Raw genomic sequence first — 17,200 nt, 5'->3', positions numbered from 1 at the left:
CAGTTAGCATTCAAGGAGTGAGCATCTAGGCTTTTCAGAAATGACTGCTGAACAGCAGAAGTGATTGGTCAGACACATTTATCATTGATGCCATAGTAATATGTGCCTTAAGGAGTCACAGACACTTCTCATCACTTAGTTCGTTGACCTAAGAGTTGAGTTTCTCAGGCTTCAGCATCAATGCTCACAGACTGCTTCATTGTACCTACCACCAAGGTCATTGGAAATATGAGATCCAAGACTGATTTACAGCAATCCAAGTTGGCCTGATCAAATGCAGATAAGGTCACCTTTAGTTAATAAAAGTTATGGGGAAATCTCGTTTACATCATCAACTAAAAGTTACAGCCCTGAGTATGCAAATTTGTGACAACCTAGGATCCTGCAATTTCTGTCTCCTCTCTCTCATGAAATTAAAGCCAGATGAAGCTAGCATTGGTGAAAGTCATTTTAAGATAATACTGTGTCATCATTTTATTTAAAGGTCAAGAAAAAAGCCCATTAAAAAGATAAGTGAGAAAATCCTAAGTGCAATCAACTATTCAATATTCATCCCTCAGCAAGATTTAAAAAGAGTGTTCATGCTTTTAAGTTTCCTTAATAATCACTTTCTTCTCCTCCTTGGAGGAAAGTCAATATGCTAACTTTCAGAATTGAGTATTGTGTGAAATGGTTTATCTTTTGACTATTAAAGCCTCAGAGAGAAAAATACTGCTTAAGAGTTAAACAAGATTAAATCTGTTTGAAATGAACAGTTTTGAAATATATAGAATACTTGCATACACTTACATTTTTATTTAATCTTGGCATGGGAATATTGCAATAGAGCTTTTTTTTTCATGTCACTAATTTTGCTGCAGTTATTACTGGTGAAACTGTTTGTATGGTTAGAAAGACTTCGAAATTATGCATGCTGATGTCTAGTTTTATTATCCTGCTCTACTGTCTTTCCTGTGGAGCATTACTGCCCAGTGAAGACTGCAAACAGGAGAGATCTGCTTTTCTCATCCTTTAACATGGAGGGCTGAGCTTTTTGAGCCATCCCATCCAACATGACAGCCACAGAAGAGGAATGCAGGCAGAAAAGGTGAAAAATAACAATTTCTGATGTTTAGATGGATTTCTGCCAGCACCAGGACCAAGTTCGTAAAGCCTGAGGAGCAGTGACTGTGCACCATTATGCATAAAGGCTATGTGAGGAATTCCAAAAGAAGGTGCTTTTGAGCTGGAAGTTGATTGGGAAGGGAAGATGCACCTGCAGCCACCTACAGCAAGGCTTTGGTACAGCTACAGCCTTCAGCTTAGGACAAGACCCCCTAAGGCAACAGAGCAAGGCTAGCAAGGGCCAGCCGCTCACATCTCCTGTGACAGCATGGGCAGGGAGACTTCATATCCCAGTCAGGCTAATCTTTTAGTCCTACTATTTACCAATCCAACAGAAAACAGTACCTGAGCTCATCTAACCCTGTTCTCTTTTCTTTCCAGCAATCTTGACACAGAAGAGCTCTGTGGTAAGTTCATTTTTGGGCAAAAGCCTAATGTATGCCTACAGCAGCCTCATGCAATTAAATATATCCTGTGGTATGATTTTTTTTCAATCTTTGTTGCTCAAACAGAAAATAATTTCCATTAGAAGAAATCCTGGGAGAATGCAGATGCCTTATAATCTTTTCAGGCTCTGTCATCCACACATACAGAAATTACTTCGAAAATATTTCTCCTATTCAATACTTCACATTCCCTGAGCTTCAAGATCTCTTCTGATGTAAAAATAGATAGATAACTTTTATCTTATTTCCCTTTCAAGTGAGATTTTTTGCCTAGCTAGTTCCTCACTTTCAAAATTATGAGTGTTTTGACAATTTTGAAAAAAATGTCTTTTTAGTATCCCAGTGGAGAAAAGTTCATCACTTTTTTCTAACTTGACCCAGTAAGTACAGCAGTTTGACAAGTTCTGTCATCCTTCATCACAAAAAATAAAAATAAATTAAAATAAAAATCCTACAAGGCTTAGATTTCGGCCCAGTTACCCTTTTCTGTGCCCTACCCTAAACTGAGTAGTTTCCCCATAACCCTGTTTGCTCCCCAGATGAATTTAGAGAACGGGATTTAGGAATGCTGCTTGCAGCATTAGACAATTCACAGAAAACTTCTGCCAATCCTCACACAAAATATAAAAAACCCAAATATTTTCCAATGACCGGTAACACTGAATACCCATAAAAGCTGAAAATACTGTTAAGTTCAGTGCCAGCTCACTTACCGAGCGAGTGACTCTACCCATGGCCAAGAAGCCACTGCGAGGCACCTCAGCCTATTCCTTATAGTTATATAACAAGAGACTTCGCTGAAGTGGACTGAGCTGTGATGACTTCTGCTGGGTGAGAATCTGTTCAAAATTATATATACCTGGCCAGGGAAGACAGGGAATTTTTTTCTACAAGGACTTTAGTGCTGTTGATGTTGCACTGGAGGCTCGCAGGTTTGCTTTGTACCCGACCCCACTAGCTACCTCAGGCTGGCCAGAGGACTGAGGTGCTCTCAGCCCGGCACTGGCTCTATTTGCTGACTATTTTGACTAAATATGGTCTGCTTCAGCTGCCTTTTAAATCCTTCATAGCTTGTCACTGGGGTGCTTCTTGTCTGTGAATTCAGTACTGAATTTACTGGGCACATGTTTAAACTACTGATTATACAGCTCTTTCTGAGTCATCTTGGTCGTTCTCAGAAACGAAGCTTCACTTCCAGGATACTAATCGACAACATATTTTGATCTGCAGTCATTTCATTCAGTCTCTCAGCAATACCTTGTTTTTCACACTCTTCCAGGTTATCTGATGTCTAAATGCTCTAACACAGCCTCTAGTATTAATAGAATTTTCTTTCTGTCTTTTCCATACTTTTTCCCTCCTGTGCTTCCCTTTACTGTATTTCACCACATTGACCAAATGGACTCCTGGGTCATGATTTCCCAGGTTTTCCCCCTCCCCTGACTGTAATCCATCTGATTGAATTAAGCCTCCTGATTTTACATCGCCCGTGTCTCTTAAATTCTCCTTTGCTTTGAGCGGCTACATAAGGACATCTCACAACTTCTGTTATTTTCATGATTTATCTGTTAAAAATGTTTTTTTATGCCTCATTTGTTGAAAATGCAATCACAGTACCTGGGACTAGAAGCTTATCTAGCCAACTCAGGGTCGCTTCATGTCTCAGAAAGAAACAACTTGTCTTGGTGGACCCTGACTCACAACAGCCACTACTTGATCTTATCTCCCCTAAGATCTTTACTGGAATTAGTCATTTATATATCGATATATTCTGATTTAGTATAGACATGTTTGGGGTTTTTTCTCCTAGTGACTGTATGGTAGACTATTAGGCTGAAAATCCAGTTTAGAAGGAAAACATAGATATTGTCAAAATAGGTCTGTTCCAGCTCTCAAACTGATACTTAAATTTTTGTCAAGTTGGCAACTTGTTTATTGAAAGATGTTTTGAAACACTGATTTGAGTATTTCAAGTACTCCAGGAATGATTTTTGGGGAAATAAACCAGAATTTTAAAACAAATAATTATTTTCATTGTAACTCTTGTTCATGTTAAATATTTCGATAGTTAATAATACCATAACTGTATTCAGAATTGATAAAATTGATATTTAATGAAATATTGATTTTTCAGGTCATTAGTAGGTGAAGTGGATTTCCTTCTTCTTTTAGAATATTTTTCCCAGCACTTAGGAGAGTATGGAAATGTTCTATCTGTGTTGGAAAACTTAAACCTAACTATACTAAAGGCAATGGACAAAACAAAGAAAGTAAGTAAAAATTGTAAAATTTACATTGTATATTTTGTTTATTTAAATATGTATCCAATATTTTTGTTATCTAGATAAAGTTACTGATTTGTATTTAAGTTCTTCTTTAAATACATGTTTGTAGCTAAAGTCCAGGAGGAAAAAGCTTGTCAAAATGGTTGAGTGTCAAGGCTGTAAAGCTCAATCTGCAAAGTATTACAGAGTGGATATAGCCAAAATTGTCTTTGCAAATGATCTGAAGAATGTTCTTCATATTTTCACACCAAGAGAGGGTCCCATGTCCTATGCCAAATGTGGGTAAGTATTATGAACATATCAAATTTTCAAAATAGTCTGAATTTTAAAAAATAATCCAAATTTTTGAAGTAGAAAATGTGTTAGTAAAAGATGCTAGTGACTTCAACTATATTAATGGTAGCCCTTAAAGGATGTAGGCACAAGTCATCTGGAGACGCGTTGGGTAGTTGTATTTATGTTATTGTTATATATAGATTCTAGGATAGTTGAAAAACATTAAAAAGGGCTGTAACATCTCTCCTCATATTCCCTGAAGCTGATACCCAGATGAACTTTTGTTGTTATTAAACCATATGGTGGGCAGCAGCTGTGCATCCTAACTATAGTCCCCAGATGTAATTGGCCAAGGTAAATCACTTAAAAATATTTCTGATAATAACAACAGAAGACAGAAATTTGGGTTGAGTGAAACATCCTGATAGAGAACAAGATTTCATTTTCAGTTCAGGCATTTTAAACAAAAACAGTGCGCTCAGAGTCAGCAAAGAGGAAATAGTAGGGCTGTTGCCCGCTAGCACAGTGAACAAGGAGGCGTTCACCCTGGAGGGAGGAGATGTTTCTCAGGAGGAGAAGCTTGGTTTCTCTATCTGTCTGATGTGGATGTAGCTGTGCTACAGGACATGGTAGGCAGCTGATCCACTTGGCATTCAATTAACTGCGGTCATACCTGCTCATTCATACCACGTCCCAGCTCAAAGTCTGATCCGAAGTGCATTAAGACACTGGACAATATGCTCCTTTTCCCTGGCTAAACAGTTAAATATTCTGTGCAAGGTGAAACAACTTCAAAATTTGAGTGAAAACACTAAACAGGGAAAGAAATGAACCTAGATCCTCCAAACACAGCCCTAGATCTGCACCACAATGCTATTAACTGGAAGCTGAGCTGTCAACAACAGGAACTTCAGCCAAAAGTATTCGGTGAGATCCTATGCAGGGGAAAAAAAACTTGATTTTTTTCAGTCAATCAGTGGAGAGATCAATGGGGAGAAATCTGTGCTTCTCTAGCAAAGTTGTTACTTCTGGCATCCAGGTGTTTGAAGTAGTGCAGTACTCATACATTTTACATGAACTGCCAAAATAAAAACCTGAAAGTGTAGTTTATTTTGTAAAGCTTGAGTCAGTAAGCAAAATGTCTCTCTGTTCATGCTCTGTTCTTCCACTCCTAGCGAGGTGACTGTATGCTCACTGCCTTATTGGTCTGGACACTGAAAAGCAACAACTTAGTTTATTCTAGCCATGCATAATTTAAAAAAGAAATTGGCCATGTGTATCAAATACAGGACATGACATCTGATAACTACTGGAAGCAAATGAAACATGGCGCTTAAGAGTTACTTCAGAAGTTGATTACAGAGGAGGAGTTGCGGTAGACTGATCAGAGTCATAACAAGTAACCATTGGCCTGACTAGAAAATGGATAAGAAATGTTAAGAAGAGATTTGTTTGTCTGCTTGAAGAACCCACCTTAAAATAAAAAATAAAAAACAAAAAAAAAACCCCAAAACCAAAAAAAAACCACCAAGCACCACCAGAATTTCTTTCAATTTTATTTTCCTGAATGAGAATTCAAGCCTAATCAGTTTTCTCTCTTTCAGGAATATCCCAATGGACTATTCATTAGAGGTGGCAGAACTAGAGCAAGGCTAACAGTGGAAAAAGTGCTTCTAATTGCAATTAGTAGACACAGTGTGTGAATACAGTAAAACAAAGCTTTCAGGCAAGGATATGGCCAGCAACTATAGCTTTGTATGGGAATCAAATTCTCAGTTCAAAATTGTGACTATTCCCAAGAGGAACTCAGCTCTCAGGAGACAGGTTAGGTGACCTGACTACCTGATAAATCATTGTAGTGCAAATAGTAAAATTTCCATCTTAAATAATCCAAGCTTTTATGGATGGGATATATATACACCTAAGATCAGAGCTGGAGGTGGAGCAAAAGATAGTTGGGATATTGAGACAGCATGGATAAATGATGTTCATCACCAGTGACGCACACTAGATGTGTTGTGGTCTGGTTGTGAATGGCCATTGGTATATAAGCAGAGCAAGGCTTGGGTTTTCCCTTCTAGAGAACAAAACTTTGTCATTGCTCTGCCACTGCAGCCATCTAGTCCCTTAAATAGCCACTGAGTAATGGAAGCATTTATTGTCGTTTTCCAAGCCATCATCTAGTGGGAAAACTTATATATAGAAAAAAAGCTCAGAAGTGAATATCTACACTCAGAGAGCTACAATGGCATTGTGTATCTACAGCAGCTGAGTCAGTTTCCAATGACCAGGACTAAATTTCCAAGGATCAAATTCTCCTATTAAAAATCAAAAGTAAAAGCCACTCAGACTGAACCTTAACTCCACCCTGCAGAGCATGGGCATCACTACAGACTCAGTCCTCAAGGTTGCTGTGAGCTTTCCATCCCCTCTAAGTTTTCGTAGATTGGAGAAAGCTCAGCACCTCTATCAGTCTTATCTAAACTTTCCCAGAGTGTCTGCCACTTCAGAGGGCAGCTCATTCAGTCTTAAATGTTTAGGGGGTGGGGATAAGGAGCAACTTGGTAGTTCATTAATTTTATTTATCCAATTTAGAGTCAGATAAAAAATCACCACTCAGTCCTTCCTATAGAAAATCTCTGCTTTCTTCCCAGTTACTGTTGACCGCACTCGGTAGGTACTTTGCACAAGAGGCAGCTGTGGAATTGGAACCCTAGAAGAAACATTCAACTTCAGTTTCCAAGGAAATTTCAGAGAAAGGAAGTGGATCAGTCTTCAACGAAAAGCTGAACAGTGCATCAGAAAGTCTGAAAAATCTAAATACCTACTGTACAGAACTTCCTTTTTCCAAATATAAACAGAATCAGAGATTTGAAAAAAACCCTAAATGTAGTTTAATGCACTTTTCTTTACTTTTGAGTGTACATAAGTTTGATAACACTGATGTGAGTAGCATTATTTGACTACTGTCTCTAAATTTAGTACAAAAGTATGCACCAAGTAACTTTTGAACATGAAATAGTTCTGACTTTTCATGCTCTCTTGTTTCAGTTTTGAAAATCACATGCATTAATGAACAAATAAAGTTTGTTTGTAAATATTGTTTATAAATATTTCCAATCTGTTCAGCCTTTAGTCAGAAAGATGTCTTACAAAGAGCCAAATTGGAGTTTGGCTTGGCTACAATCTCTTGGATTTAAATCAAGATCAACCAAATTGTCCCTGTCACTTCAAATAATTTCCATGTCTAAATATTGTTAACCCAACAGGTTAGCAGATAACTGACTCCTGCAAGTTAAATGCAGCATAATTTTTGTGTACTTTATTGCCCTTTGTTCTTTGAAAGTGTTGTTGACATAGCTTTCCTGAACTGAGCTTTTCTCCACTCTCCCAGTCCTGTGCTATCTGCAAGTGAAAATATTGATCATCTATGGGAGAAAATGTTCCAGGATATAAACAGGTTCAAGAAACTGAAGCCAGACTTCCTTTTGTGGCATTTGATATTTGATCATTTCTTTCCTTAGGATGGAGAGTCTACATGAGATGCTTTTACAGGATTGAAGAGGACAGATTAATTACCGGTATCGGTTGTTTTTCTTGTACCTGCCAGGTTGCTGTTTTCCTGATCAAAGCACAAGCTGAGATAGTTCTGTTTATCTCATTTCTTCTTTATCTTATATACAGAAAGCATTAAAAATTAAAGACTCAGCAAAACTTTACAAAGGCATCAGATGTCTTGCTTAAGCATTATTTTTCTGACATCTCTTATAGTAAAACACAGAAGCAGGTGTCACCAAGCTGGGCAGGAGTGTTGATCCACTTGTGGGTAGAAAGGCTCTGCAGAGGGATCTGCACAGGCTGGATTGATGGGCCAAGGCTAACTGTCCAACAAGGCTTAGTGCTGGGTACTGCACTTGGTTGCAACAACCCTATGCAATACTACAGGACTGGGGATGAATAGATGTAAACCTGCCTGGTGGAAAAGGAACAGGGAGTATTGGCTGATAGCCAGCGGAGTATGATCCAGCAATGTGCCCAGGTGGCAAAGAAGGCCAGTAGCATCCTGGCTTGTATCAGAAATAGCATGACCAGCAGGATCAGAGAAGCGATTTCCTCGCTGTACTCGGCATTGGTGAGGCTGTACCTGGAATACTGTGTTCAGTTTTGGACTCCTCAATACGAGAAAGACATAGAGGTACTGGAGGATGTCCAGAGAAGAGCAATGAAGCTGGTGAATGGATTAGAGCACAAATCTTATGAGGAGTGGCTGAGGGAACTGGGGTTCTTTAGTCTGGAGAAAAGAAGGTCAAGGAGACCTTATCGCTCTCTACAACTACGTGAAAGGAGGTTGTAATGAGGTGGGTGCTGGCCTCTTCTCACAAGTAACAAGTGATAGGATGAGAGGAAGTGGCCTCAGGTTTCACCAGGGGAGGTTTAGATTGGATGTTAGGAAATATTTCCTTATGAAAAAGTTGTTAAGCATTATCAAGAAGTGGTTGACTCACCATACCTGGAGATATTTAAAAGACAACTGTATGTGGCACTTAGGAGTATGGTTTAGCGGTGAACTTCTTAGTGTTAGGTTAATGGTTGGATCTGATGATCTTAAAGATCTATTCCAGCCTAAATGATTCTATATCTGAAGCACAAATACAATAACCATAATGCAACAGCAGCCTCCTGGATGCACTTGGGTAGGACTTCTGTACAGCAAATAGAAAGCATTTATGAACAGCAAAATGATAAATTAAAATCTAAAGTAAAGGGAACAGCAAAATAACCAAGAAGGACTGTCACCACTGTAGGAAATTGTTTAAACAAATACTGAATATCTCCCCTTAATCTGTTCTTTGGTGTCATCTTTTAAGCATTCTTGTTTCATTGTCCTCATTCCATTTATTTACATATCTTTCCTTCCTCAAAAACACAGCAAGATCTTTCTTCCATAGATAAAAGTCAGGAAGTGCTTTAGCAGGAGTAGTTAACACACACTTTTTCAAAACTGCATTGAGAGAGATGACCTCTGAGTGCCCCGTCCTCCCGTCAATGCAGAGGGACAGCTCTTTTGGAGACAAAAGGACTGCAGGCTCCCATGGAAAGGAATAGCAGGCAGATGTAGGAAACAAGGAGTGGGACACTGCAAAGTTACTCCTTTTCAGACTCTAAAGTCTCATGAGCTTTACTTTGGAGGGACTCTCTTCCCTCCTTTGCAACTCTTTTATGAAGGCCACCAAATGATCTGTCTGTGATAGCTGGGGACTAGACTTGCTTAACTAGCAAACACTACTTAAACAGCAGTAACCCCTACTGGTTTGTACCCAGCATTTAAGTATGCAGAACATAAACATATTAATTTTAGGGTGGAAATTAAATATAATTCTTATTCAATAGAGCAATCAAGTTCTACATTAGTCTTCCAAACGTTTAGGCAAAAAAACCCTAATTGTATTTTACATGTTGCTTGCAAAAATTTAGAAAGGGTTGTGGGTAGTGTGCAACAGAATGCTGGTGGGCTCAGTGGCCGACACAGCATGTCTAATTCTTTCCTCCTATAAAATCATTCATTCTTCTGCTTTGCTCAAAAAACCAAAATCTAAGTGAAGTTAATGCGGCTTCATTATTATTGGAAAATGTCCTGAGTAGTCTAAAAATAGCAGCCAGTCAAAATAAGAGAAGATTATAGGAGCTGAAAGAGTAACACAGGGACATGCAATTTAGCTACTGAGGGTGCATTTATAATAATTATGTAAATTGCTGCACTCTGGAGGGCTCATATTCATTATAAACCACCATACCTAGATTTCTTTAATTGCATATTTGAGGAATAGTAACGGTAGAGATTATGTAAATTATATCATAAAACAAAACTGCAAAAGAAGCTAGACAAGAGTGTGTCAACAATAAAGTTCCACAGGTAACATTCTGCTAGGGCAAAAAAATGAAGTTTTAAATTGAGATATTTTTATTGTCTTCTCAAAATCTGTGTTAAGTTGGCTGATACCACTTTTTGCACAATTAGAATTTATTCGCAGTTTCCACAGATCTTAGTGTTATTGTCTTTGAAATTGCACTTTTTACAAATGTATGCTTTGCAGAATTCATGTAATGAATAGCTGCTGAGAGATAATAACTTAATGCAGGTATTACTCAGTTTATCCCGATTATTAATCTTTATGCGTTGGCTTGAAGATTGAATCCATTCAGTTTTTTCCTTGCATTCATCACTAAGGTTGTTCAGGTCATCATCAGTCTAAAGTACCATAACCATCTCCTATCCTGATGTTTTAAAGTAGACAAAATATCCAGATTCCACTGGAAATGAAAGGCAAGAACAAAAAGGAGTTATTATTTGTATCATTTCCTATAAAGAACTAGAAGTCTGTTCAGAGTAGGCACTGAAGGCAGGCAGATAAAATTCAAAATATAATGAGCAGAAGTGGTACATACTGTAGCATGTAATGATCAATAATTACTATTGTAAGCCCACTGACAAAAATACTGCAATCTCATGTATTTCTTATGTGTCCACAGTTAATTATTCCTGCATATTTGATTGCTTTGGGCTGTCATTCCATGACAGTTAACTCTATTGCACTAGTTTAATTGGGCTTACATTGTATATCCTTCCATTACAGTAACTAGAGGTTTGATCCCCATAACTATTTAGAAGGTGTAAACCAGTAATTAAAATATGATAGATGAGGAGAGCTTCAGGAAGAGTACTTTCTGAATTCCACCTCAGAAACATCCTCTCAGAATATTTGTAATCCAGACAGTTAAGCAGACTGCAGACTCAGGATTTGTCTTTCTAACACTAATGGCCTGTTTTCACATCACAGCAGCTCTCTTCAGGTGCCTTTACTGCCTATGTGCCACTTCCATGGGTGTCATAAGTTAATGCTGTGGAGGAGAATGAAGGTTGAAAGATTTGCTGTAAATTCATGCTTTTCACAGAGAAGACAAACGAGAGACAAAGCCAGAAAACCAAAAGAAAAACAAAATAGGATTCTTTCAGTCTTAAAATATTCCCATTTTTCATACTAAGGAAAAAACCAGCAATAATTTCAAAAATTCATACATACCGTTCATTCAAAAAAATGACAGGTATGGTGCTGCTCTCACCTCTCATGCATTTCATTCTTCTCTAATGTCAGACCAAACATATCCCTCTAAAATATTAATAGTGTTCATAGTTAGATCTGCAAAATGAGAGAGGATTCTAAAGCAATTTTTGAAGAAAGTCCTAAAGACTGGACTTTTTTTACTAAATTCTGAAAAACGCAACAAAGTGGAGTGAAGCAAATGCCTTCAATGCATTTTTTGTATTGTTTAAAGACAAAACTTACCAAATATTATCAAGTTAAAATTTTGGCAGGAATTTGTCAACTAATCCTTTTTGACTAATCAGAACATGACAAAGGGATAAACGGTAGTGACAATAAAATATTGGAGTAATAAATGAACTGGTATTAATTTCTAGCTGCTCTAGGCTTTTAAGAACTGTCTCTATTTGCAGGCATAGTTGTTTCTGATAGTCTGTTTTTCTAGCTATAATAAAACTGATTCTACACAGTCTGTAAATTCCTAAAAAGATTCCACACATAAATCCATGTAGTCAACTATTCATCTTTCTGCTGTAAACTCATCTAAAGAGAGGCATGCCGGCGACACTGCTAAATATACCACCAGCTGCACCCTGCCACAGGGCAGAGAGAACCCTATACCCAACCAACTAGTGTCTAGGGATGTTATTAGATTAAATTCTGGAATTTCATTGCATAGAATTTTCTGTCTTTAAAATTTATTTAAGATGATGACTATTAGTGCAAGTCAATCCAAATGCAGATAAATTCAAAAATCTCGAATGATGAATTCCGAGCAGTCATGCAAGGACATTCCAGAGATCAGTCCCTTTCCTCTCCTCCAAGCTCCTTATGAGAGTAATGAAAACTCTTGGGAACTTCTTTGATCTTTTCTCTGGAAGTCTTATACCTACTGGTTCAGAAAAAGGCAGTGCTCAAATTTTGCTGGTAGCACAGAAAATATGTTACACAGTCAGAACTTCAAAAGAAAAAAAATCCCAATCATAACCTTAATTACATTAATATCCAAATTTTAAACATAAAAGTGAATAGAAATAACTTCACAGCAGAAGCATTTAAGCTACCCATCCTCCTGTTGATATCTATCGAAACCACCAACATCTTTGATGGTTTCCTTGTATTCTTACAGCATTGATCCCAGGATCAATGGCATTATACATATCCCTGCTATCTGCTGATAGAAACCACAGCCAAAACATAGTGACATGGTGCACTTAATAGCAGTTAAATAGGAGTTACTTTTTATCCATGAATTCTTCTGTGCTGTTCTGATGGATGTTATTACAAATGTGTCTCAATATTCTCCTATAGATGCCTATGACTGCCTATTTTATTTCATTGTTCTCATCTCACCATTGTAAGTGGTTAGTAGAATCTGTCACTGTGTCCAGTTCTCTAGGAAAAAAATGAACTCATAATTTATTCCAAATGTAATACTTCAAAAAAACTTGTTTATTTGTGCCACATTCAAAAATTGAATCTATTTAATAGTTTGTTATGTTAAACCTTTGCTCACTCTAACAATGTGGATGCTGTAAAAGTTGCATTTGTGTGAAGTCAAAGCAGTGAGCATCTCTAGATATGGCTTCTGTTGAAATTATGATCTTATTCTAACTGTACTCTGGCTCCATCGCACAGTCTGAGGAATTAGTGTCTGAAATGGAAAAACGCTTGAATTCTTTTTCATTTTAGTACAGTTATTCTGACTAATTTTATATCCTCAATTTTAAGCTGTAACCCAGGGCGTTGTCCATATAATGTAGGATCTAAAGCCACAGGAGACATTTCATGATCAAGATAAATTTAAATAGATTATTCCTTACTGAGTTTTACTCAATGATAACTACTTTTCAGTTGCCTTGGAGGTGTTTTCTGAAATTAATTCAATATGACATATAAAATAGGAATCAGAAAACTACAAAGTAATGTAACAGTATTAAATAAATAAATATTATAAGTAATGTCACAAATAAAGTAGAAATGAGTAAGTTATAAAGTGTTATATAACATAAACCAACATATAGTAAAATAACAAGATATTCTACTGTTTAAAGACGGATTATAGAGAAGGCAAAACAACACCGGCTTTTGCTGAGGTGCACAGCTAAAGCACAAGAGGCAATGGCTGCATTGCCGAGGGGAAAATGCTGATTAGACATATGGAAAACACTTTGCACAGAGAAGGTGGTGCAACAGAGGAACAGAGTGATGGTGTAATCACCATCCTTGGAGTTGTTCCGAACTCAGCTGACATGTCCCCAGAGAGCCTGAACTGAACTTGGCCCTGTTCTGAACAGGGGGTTGGACTAGATGACAGGCAGATATCCTTTCCCATGAAGTTTGTGGAGCTCTTGCCTAAGCTCCCTCCCTTTCTGAGAGGCTTCAGGGTTATTTTTTTTGTCTCAACCAAGTCAGTTTCCTTGCCCCAAGTGAACACAGGTGTCTCCCTTCCTGCCGATCTCAAAGAGCTTCTCTTCTGATAGGTGGATCAGTGTGGTATCGGGTCACCCAAGGGGAGGGAATCAGAGCTGGTATCAGGGCTAGAGAGGAAGGATCAAGAAAGTCCTGAACCTTTAGCAGCCCCGAGGTGTGAACTCCCTTAGGAGATAACCTAAGCCCTGCCTCCTCTACCTTTATAAAGGAGAATCTCTTCTGCACCTTTTAAGATAGCGATAAGCCAGTTTTAAAGACTATAGTGACCTTTTCCATAGGGAAGTCACTATATTCTGTTGCATTTGTGGAAACTCAACTCTTAGCTGCTCACAAAAGTCACATTTGTCTTGATGAGGAAGACATGCAAAATTACCCTCATTCACTCACAATCAGTAACACTAACAAGTAGAATGACATGTTAACACAGTGATATTTCATCTGGACTGCCCTAATTGCTGTGCAGTATAATGTATATGCTAATGTAAAGTGATTTACAGCTAATGAAATTCAAGAAACAGGTCATTGTTCTAGTTTACATACAGATGTCATCAGTGGATCCCATTATCAATTGGTAGTACATTATACTCACAATACAAATGCAGGGCATTCCAGTTAAGCTAATTCTACCATAATATGCACTTACTAAATTGATACACAATTTTCTTAATTCAGAATTAACATTCTTTTTTTCTAGTGAAATCTTTTGCCAGTGTGACATTAGTGAAATGCAAAGGAAGGCACTTTTCTGTAGCAAGTAGAGTGGTGAAATTATAACAAAATATGGCTGATAATTCTGCAATGCTGCGAGTTGGAGCTGAGGTTTAAGTTGGATTGTAACAGACAATATTTTTCCCTCCATGACTTAAATTATAATAATGCTGATAATTTATATATGCTGAATACCTTCTTCTGTGATCCTTGAAGAAGATTAGAAGGATGGGTAGGAGTCGTTATCTTTCAGTGGACAGGAGTCAGGGTTGCCCAACATTGCTGTGAGTTCAGAATTGCTGTCCTCAGGGCCATTATTTAAAGAAAAGTATTGACTGGCTATTTGCCCCATGGGATGCATTGAATGAGTTAAATAATTCCATGTAGATGAGTTGTAAACACCAATATTTGGGTAAAATTCACACAATGAAAGTGTCTTTGATAATTCTAGTCTCCCGCAGATGATGTTAGCATCCTGCTTGCCTAGCCCATTTTTATAAAAAAGCTCTGTGTAGCTGATAAGGTAAATCTAAGCCATATTTAAAGATCATGAGGACCTTTTCCACAGGGAAGCTTTTAAATACAGAGCTTATGGACAACAGAACAGGAAGAAAATAAGGCTAAATTCTGGTGCAAAGCACAAACTTGGAGTAGTTCTGGTGAAAAAAAAACCTTAATAACTTTCAGATGCAAGAAGACATTTCTGAAGGAGTCAAAGAAGCAGCCACCCTCAGAGGAGCAGCAAGTATTACACAGCTATTGTTTCTATGATCTCCCATCAGCAAGGGCCTACCTGAACAGTTTGTGGAATGAAACAGTACTGATGTACATTTTAAGTTGCAATTCAGCATGCCAGTGTCAGATTTACCACGACTATTAACAGGAAGCTCTGTGGAGGTCTCTGTAGTCTTTATTCCTCTTCTTGTGAGATCACTTTAGTATTCAAAAACTTACAAGAAATGGTCAGTTCTGCAGTTGTCAATTGTATCTTGGCTTTTCCATATGCCATCTACTGGAGTTAAGTAATGTAAGAAAAAGGGGTTCTTTTGAGTAGAAAATACGATACATACTTGGGCCTCTCTCAGCCTCAGTCTATACCTGGAAATTCAGAGGTCTTTTTGTCCAGAAACATAAAGGTTGGTTATCTGGTTTGCAGGCACAAAAACATCGAAGTTGCTTCCTTTCTGAACTAAATCTAAATCTTCCCTCACATATCTAGCATTGTAGGCAAATCCTTATCTTTTTTTCTTTTCCATACATTTTTTAGGATTACCAGGAAGCTTCTAATTTGGAGCAGTTTGTGACTCGCTTTCTTTTGAAGGAAACACTGAACCAGCTTCAGTCCCTCCAGAGCTCCCTCGAGTGTGCCATGGAAACCACGGAGGAGCAGACTCGGCAGGAGAGGTGAGCAAACCTTCTGCCAGTTGCAGTGAAGAGGGTGATGAGTGGGATCACTGTGAATCCCCAAAACCATTTTACATTTCACCCAACAACCTAATGTAGGGAATTGCAGAAAAAATAATGATACACTTTTTATTCCGCATAGGAACTCACTAACAGGAGGCTTCCTGAAACTTAATACAAGCAGGTTGTGATCTGATCCTGTGATGTGTTGCATGTAGGAAGACCATTTGTTACATCCTAAGCTCTGCTCCTTTAACTTCTTTTTCAATCCACTGATCATTTATTATCAAATGCGGAAACCAGACAATGTGAAGAGCTCTGAAATTACCAAGACCATTCATTGTCTCTGTGTTTGTTTCTTCCAGCTTTATAATTTTTTTTTCAATCCTCAGTATGTTATTGTTAAAGATGACGGGGAAAGCAAAGTATAAGCTGTTGTGTTTCACCGACAAAGAAGATCTCAACATTTCATATGCTTTAAAATGTGTTGCTTTTCAATACTTTCTTTCAGAAATGTCATTTTCTTGTTTGTTTTGTTGCTAGTTTTGAGAAACCTGAAGTACATGAATAACACATAGGGGGTTTGTTTTAACAGCCTGACTGCAGAAATCAAGCAGGTTTTCGAATGCTGAGGGTGCACCAAGTATGCACAGTATACATACCTTTCTGTTCACATCTATGCCAAGGAGAGATATAAGTCTGGAATGGCCAGTTAAGAGCTGGAGCCTAACTTAGGTTAGGATCATCTGAGTAACTGAAACTATTCACTTGGGTGTGTAGAATTAGAATTGGGTAATATGAACATCCCTTTTGCTGCCAGCTTTGTTGTGTGTATTGACTCTCTGGTAGGGCATTGTCGAAACATCTTTCTCTTGTTTTATCAGTACAGTTGTTCATAAATAATGTCTTGGATGGTCAATTTAGTTTATGGCAACAATAATGAGAAAGAGATGTGACATTGTTAAGCCAAATACCATCTTCCCCATTTTCTGAGGTAGCAATGGTAAAGCTAGGCAAACTCAGCACTTAACTAGAGATATTTTGGAGAAAATCAGTTAGTTCCTAGTGCAGATGTCCCAGTCCCTATGTAAGATCATTTTCAATTATGTTTAACTTAACTTGGGGCAAAATGTATAAATCAAAATCCTACTGACACTCTTAAACTAACCGAAGAGAGTTCACAGTGTGGAACTGCCATAATTTGGCTTACTGTAGAGGGATGTTATGATGCAGAAAATACCACCCTAAAACATCTCCTTAACATGGTTTGTGAATTTTTGGTAAGCCTTCATTCTGTGCTTCAGGAGACCAGGGAGCTTGCCAAAGCAGAGACTTGGGAATTATTTACTGAATTGTTTGGACTACTGCCTAATATTCTTTGCAACCACCCATCCAACTAACTGTTCAAAACTAACCGTAGTCCTGGTCCTTCATTGCTCTC

At 37.9% G+C, this 17,200-nt stretch overlaps 1 protein-coding gene across 4 annotated transcripts in view; it reads left to right on the top strand.

The window, feature by feature from the left end:
• NECAB1 (N-terminal EF-hand calcium binding protein 1) overlaps positions 1-17,200 on the top strand; it is a 96,694-nt gene that overhangs the window by 27,967 nt on the left and 51,527 nt on the right. For all 4 annotated transcript variants that reach the window (XM_054058598.1, XM_054058597.1, XM_054058599.1 and 1 more), the window contains 3 exons: positions 1,486-1,511; positions 3,723-3,820; positions 15,623-15,759. In XM_054058598.1, the coding sequence (XP_053914573.1) occupies positions 1,486-1,511; positions 3,723-3,820; positions 15,623-15,759 (261 nt within the window). The remainder of the gene's footprint in view (positions 1-1,485; positions 1,512-3,722; positions 3,821-15,622; positions 15,760-17,200) is intronic.

Source organism: Cuculus canorus, chromosome 2 (assembly GCF_017976375.1).
Source record: "Cuculus canorus isolate bCucCan1 chromosome 2, bCucCan1.pri, whole genome shotgun sequence".
NCBI classification, from domain to species: Eukaryota; Metazoa; Chordata; class Aves; order Cuculiformes; family Cuculidae; genus Cuculus; species Cuculus canorus.
This window is presented reverse-complemented; position numbering and strand designations above follow the sequence as displayed.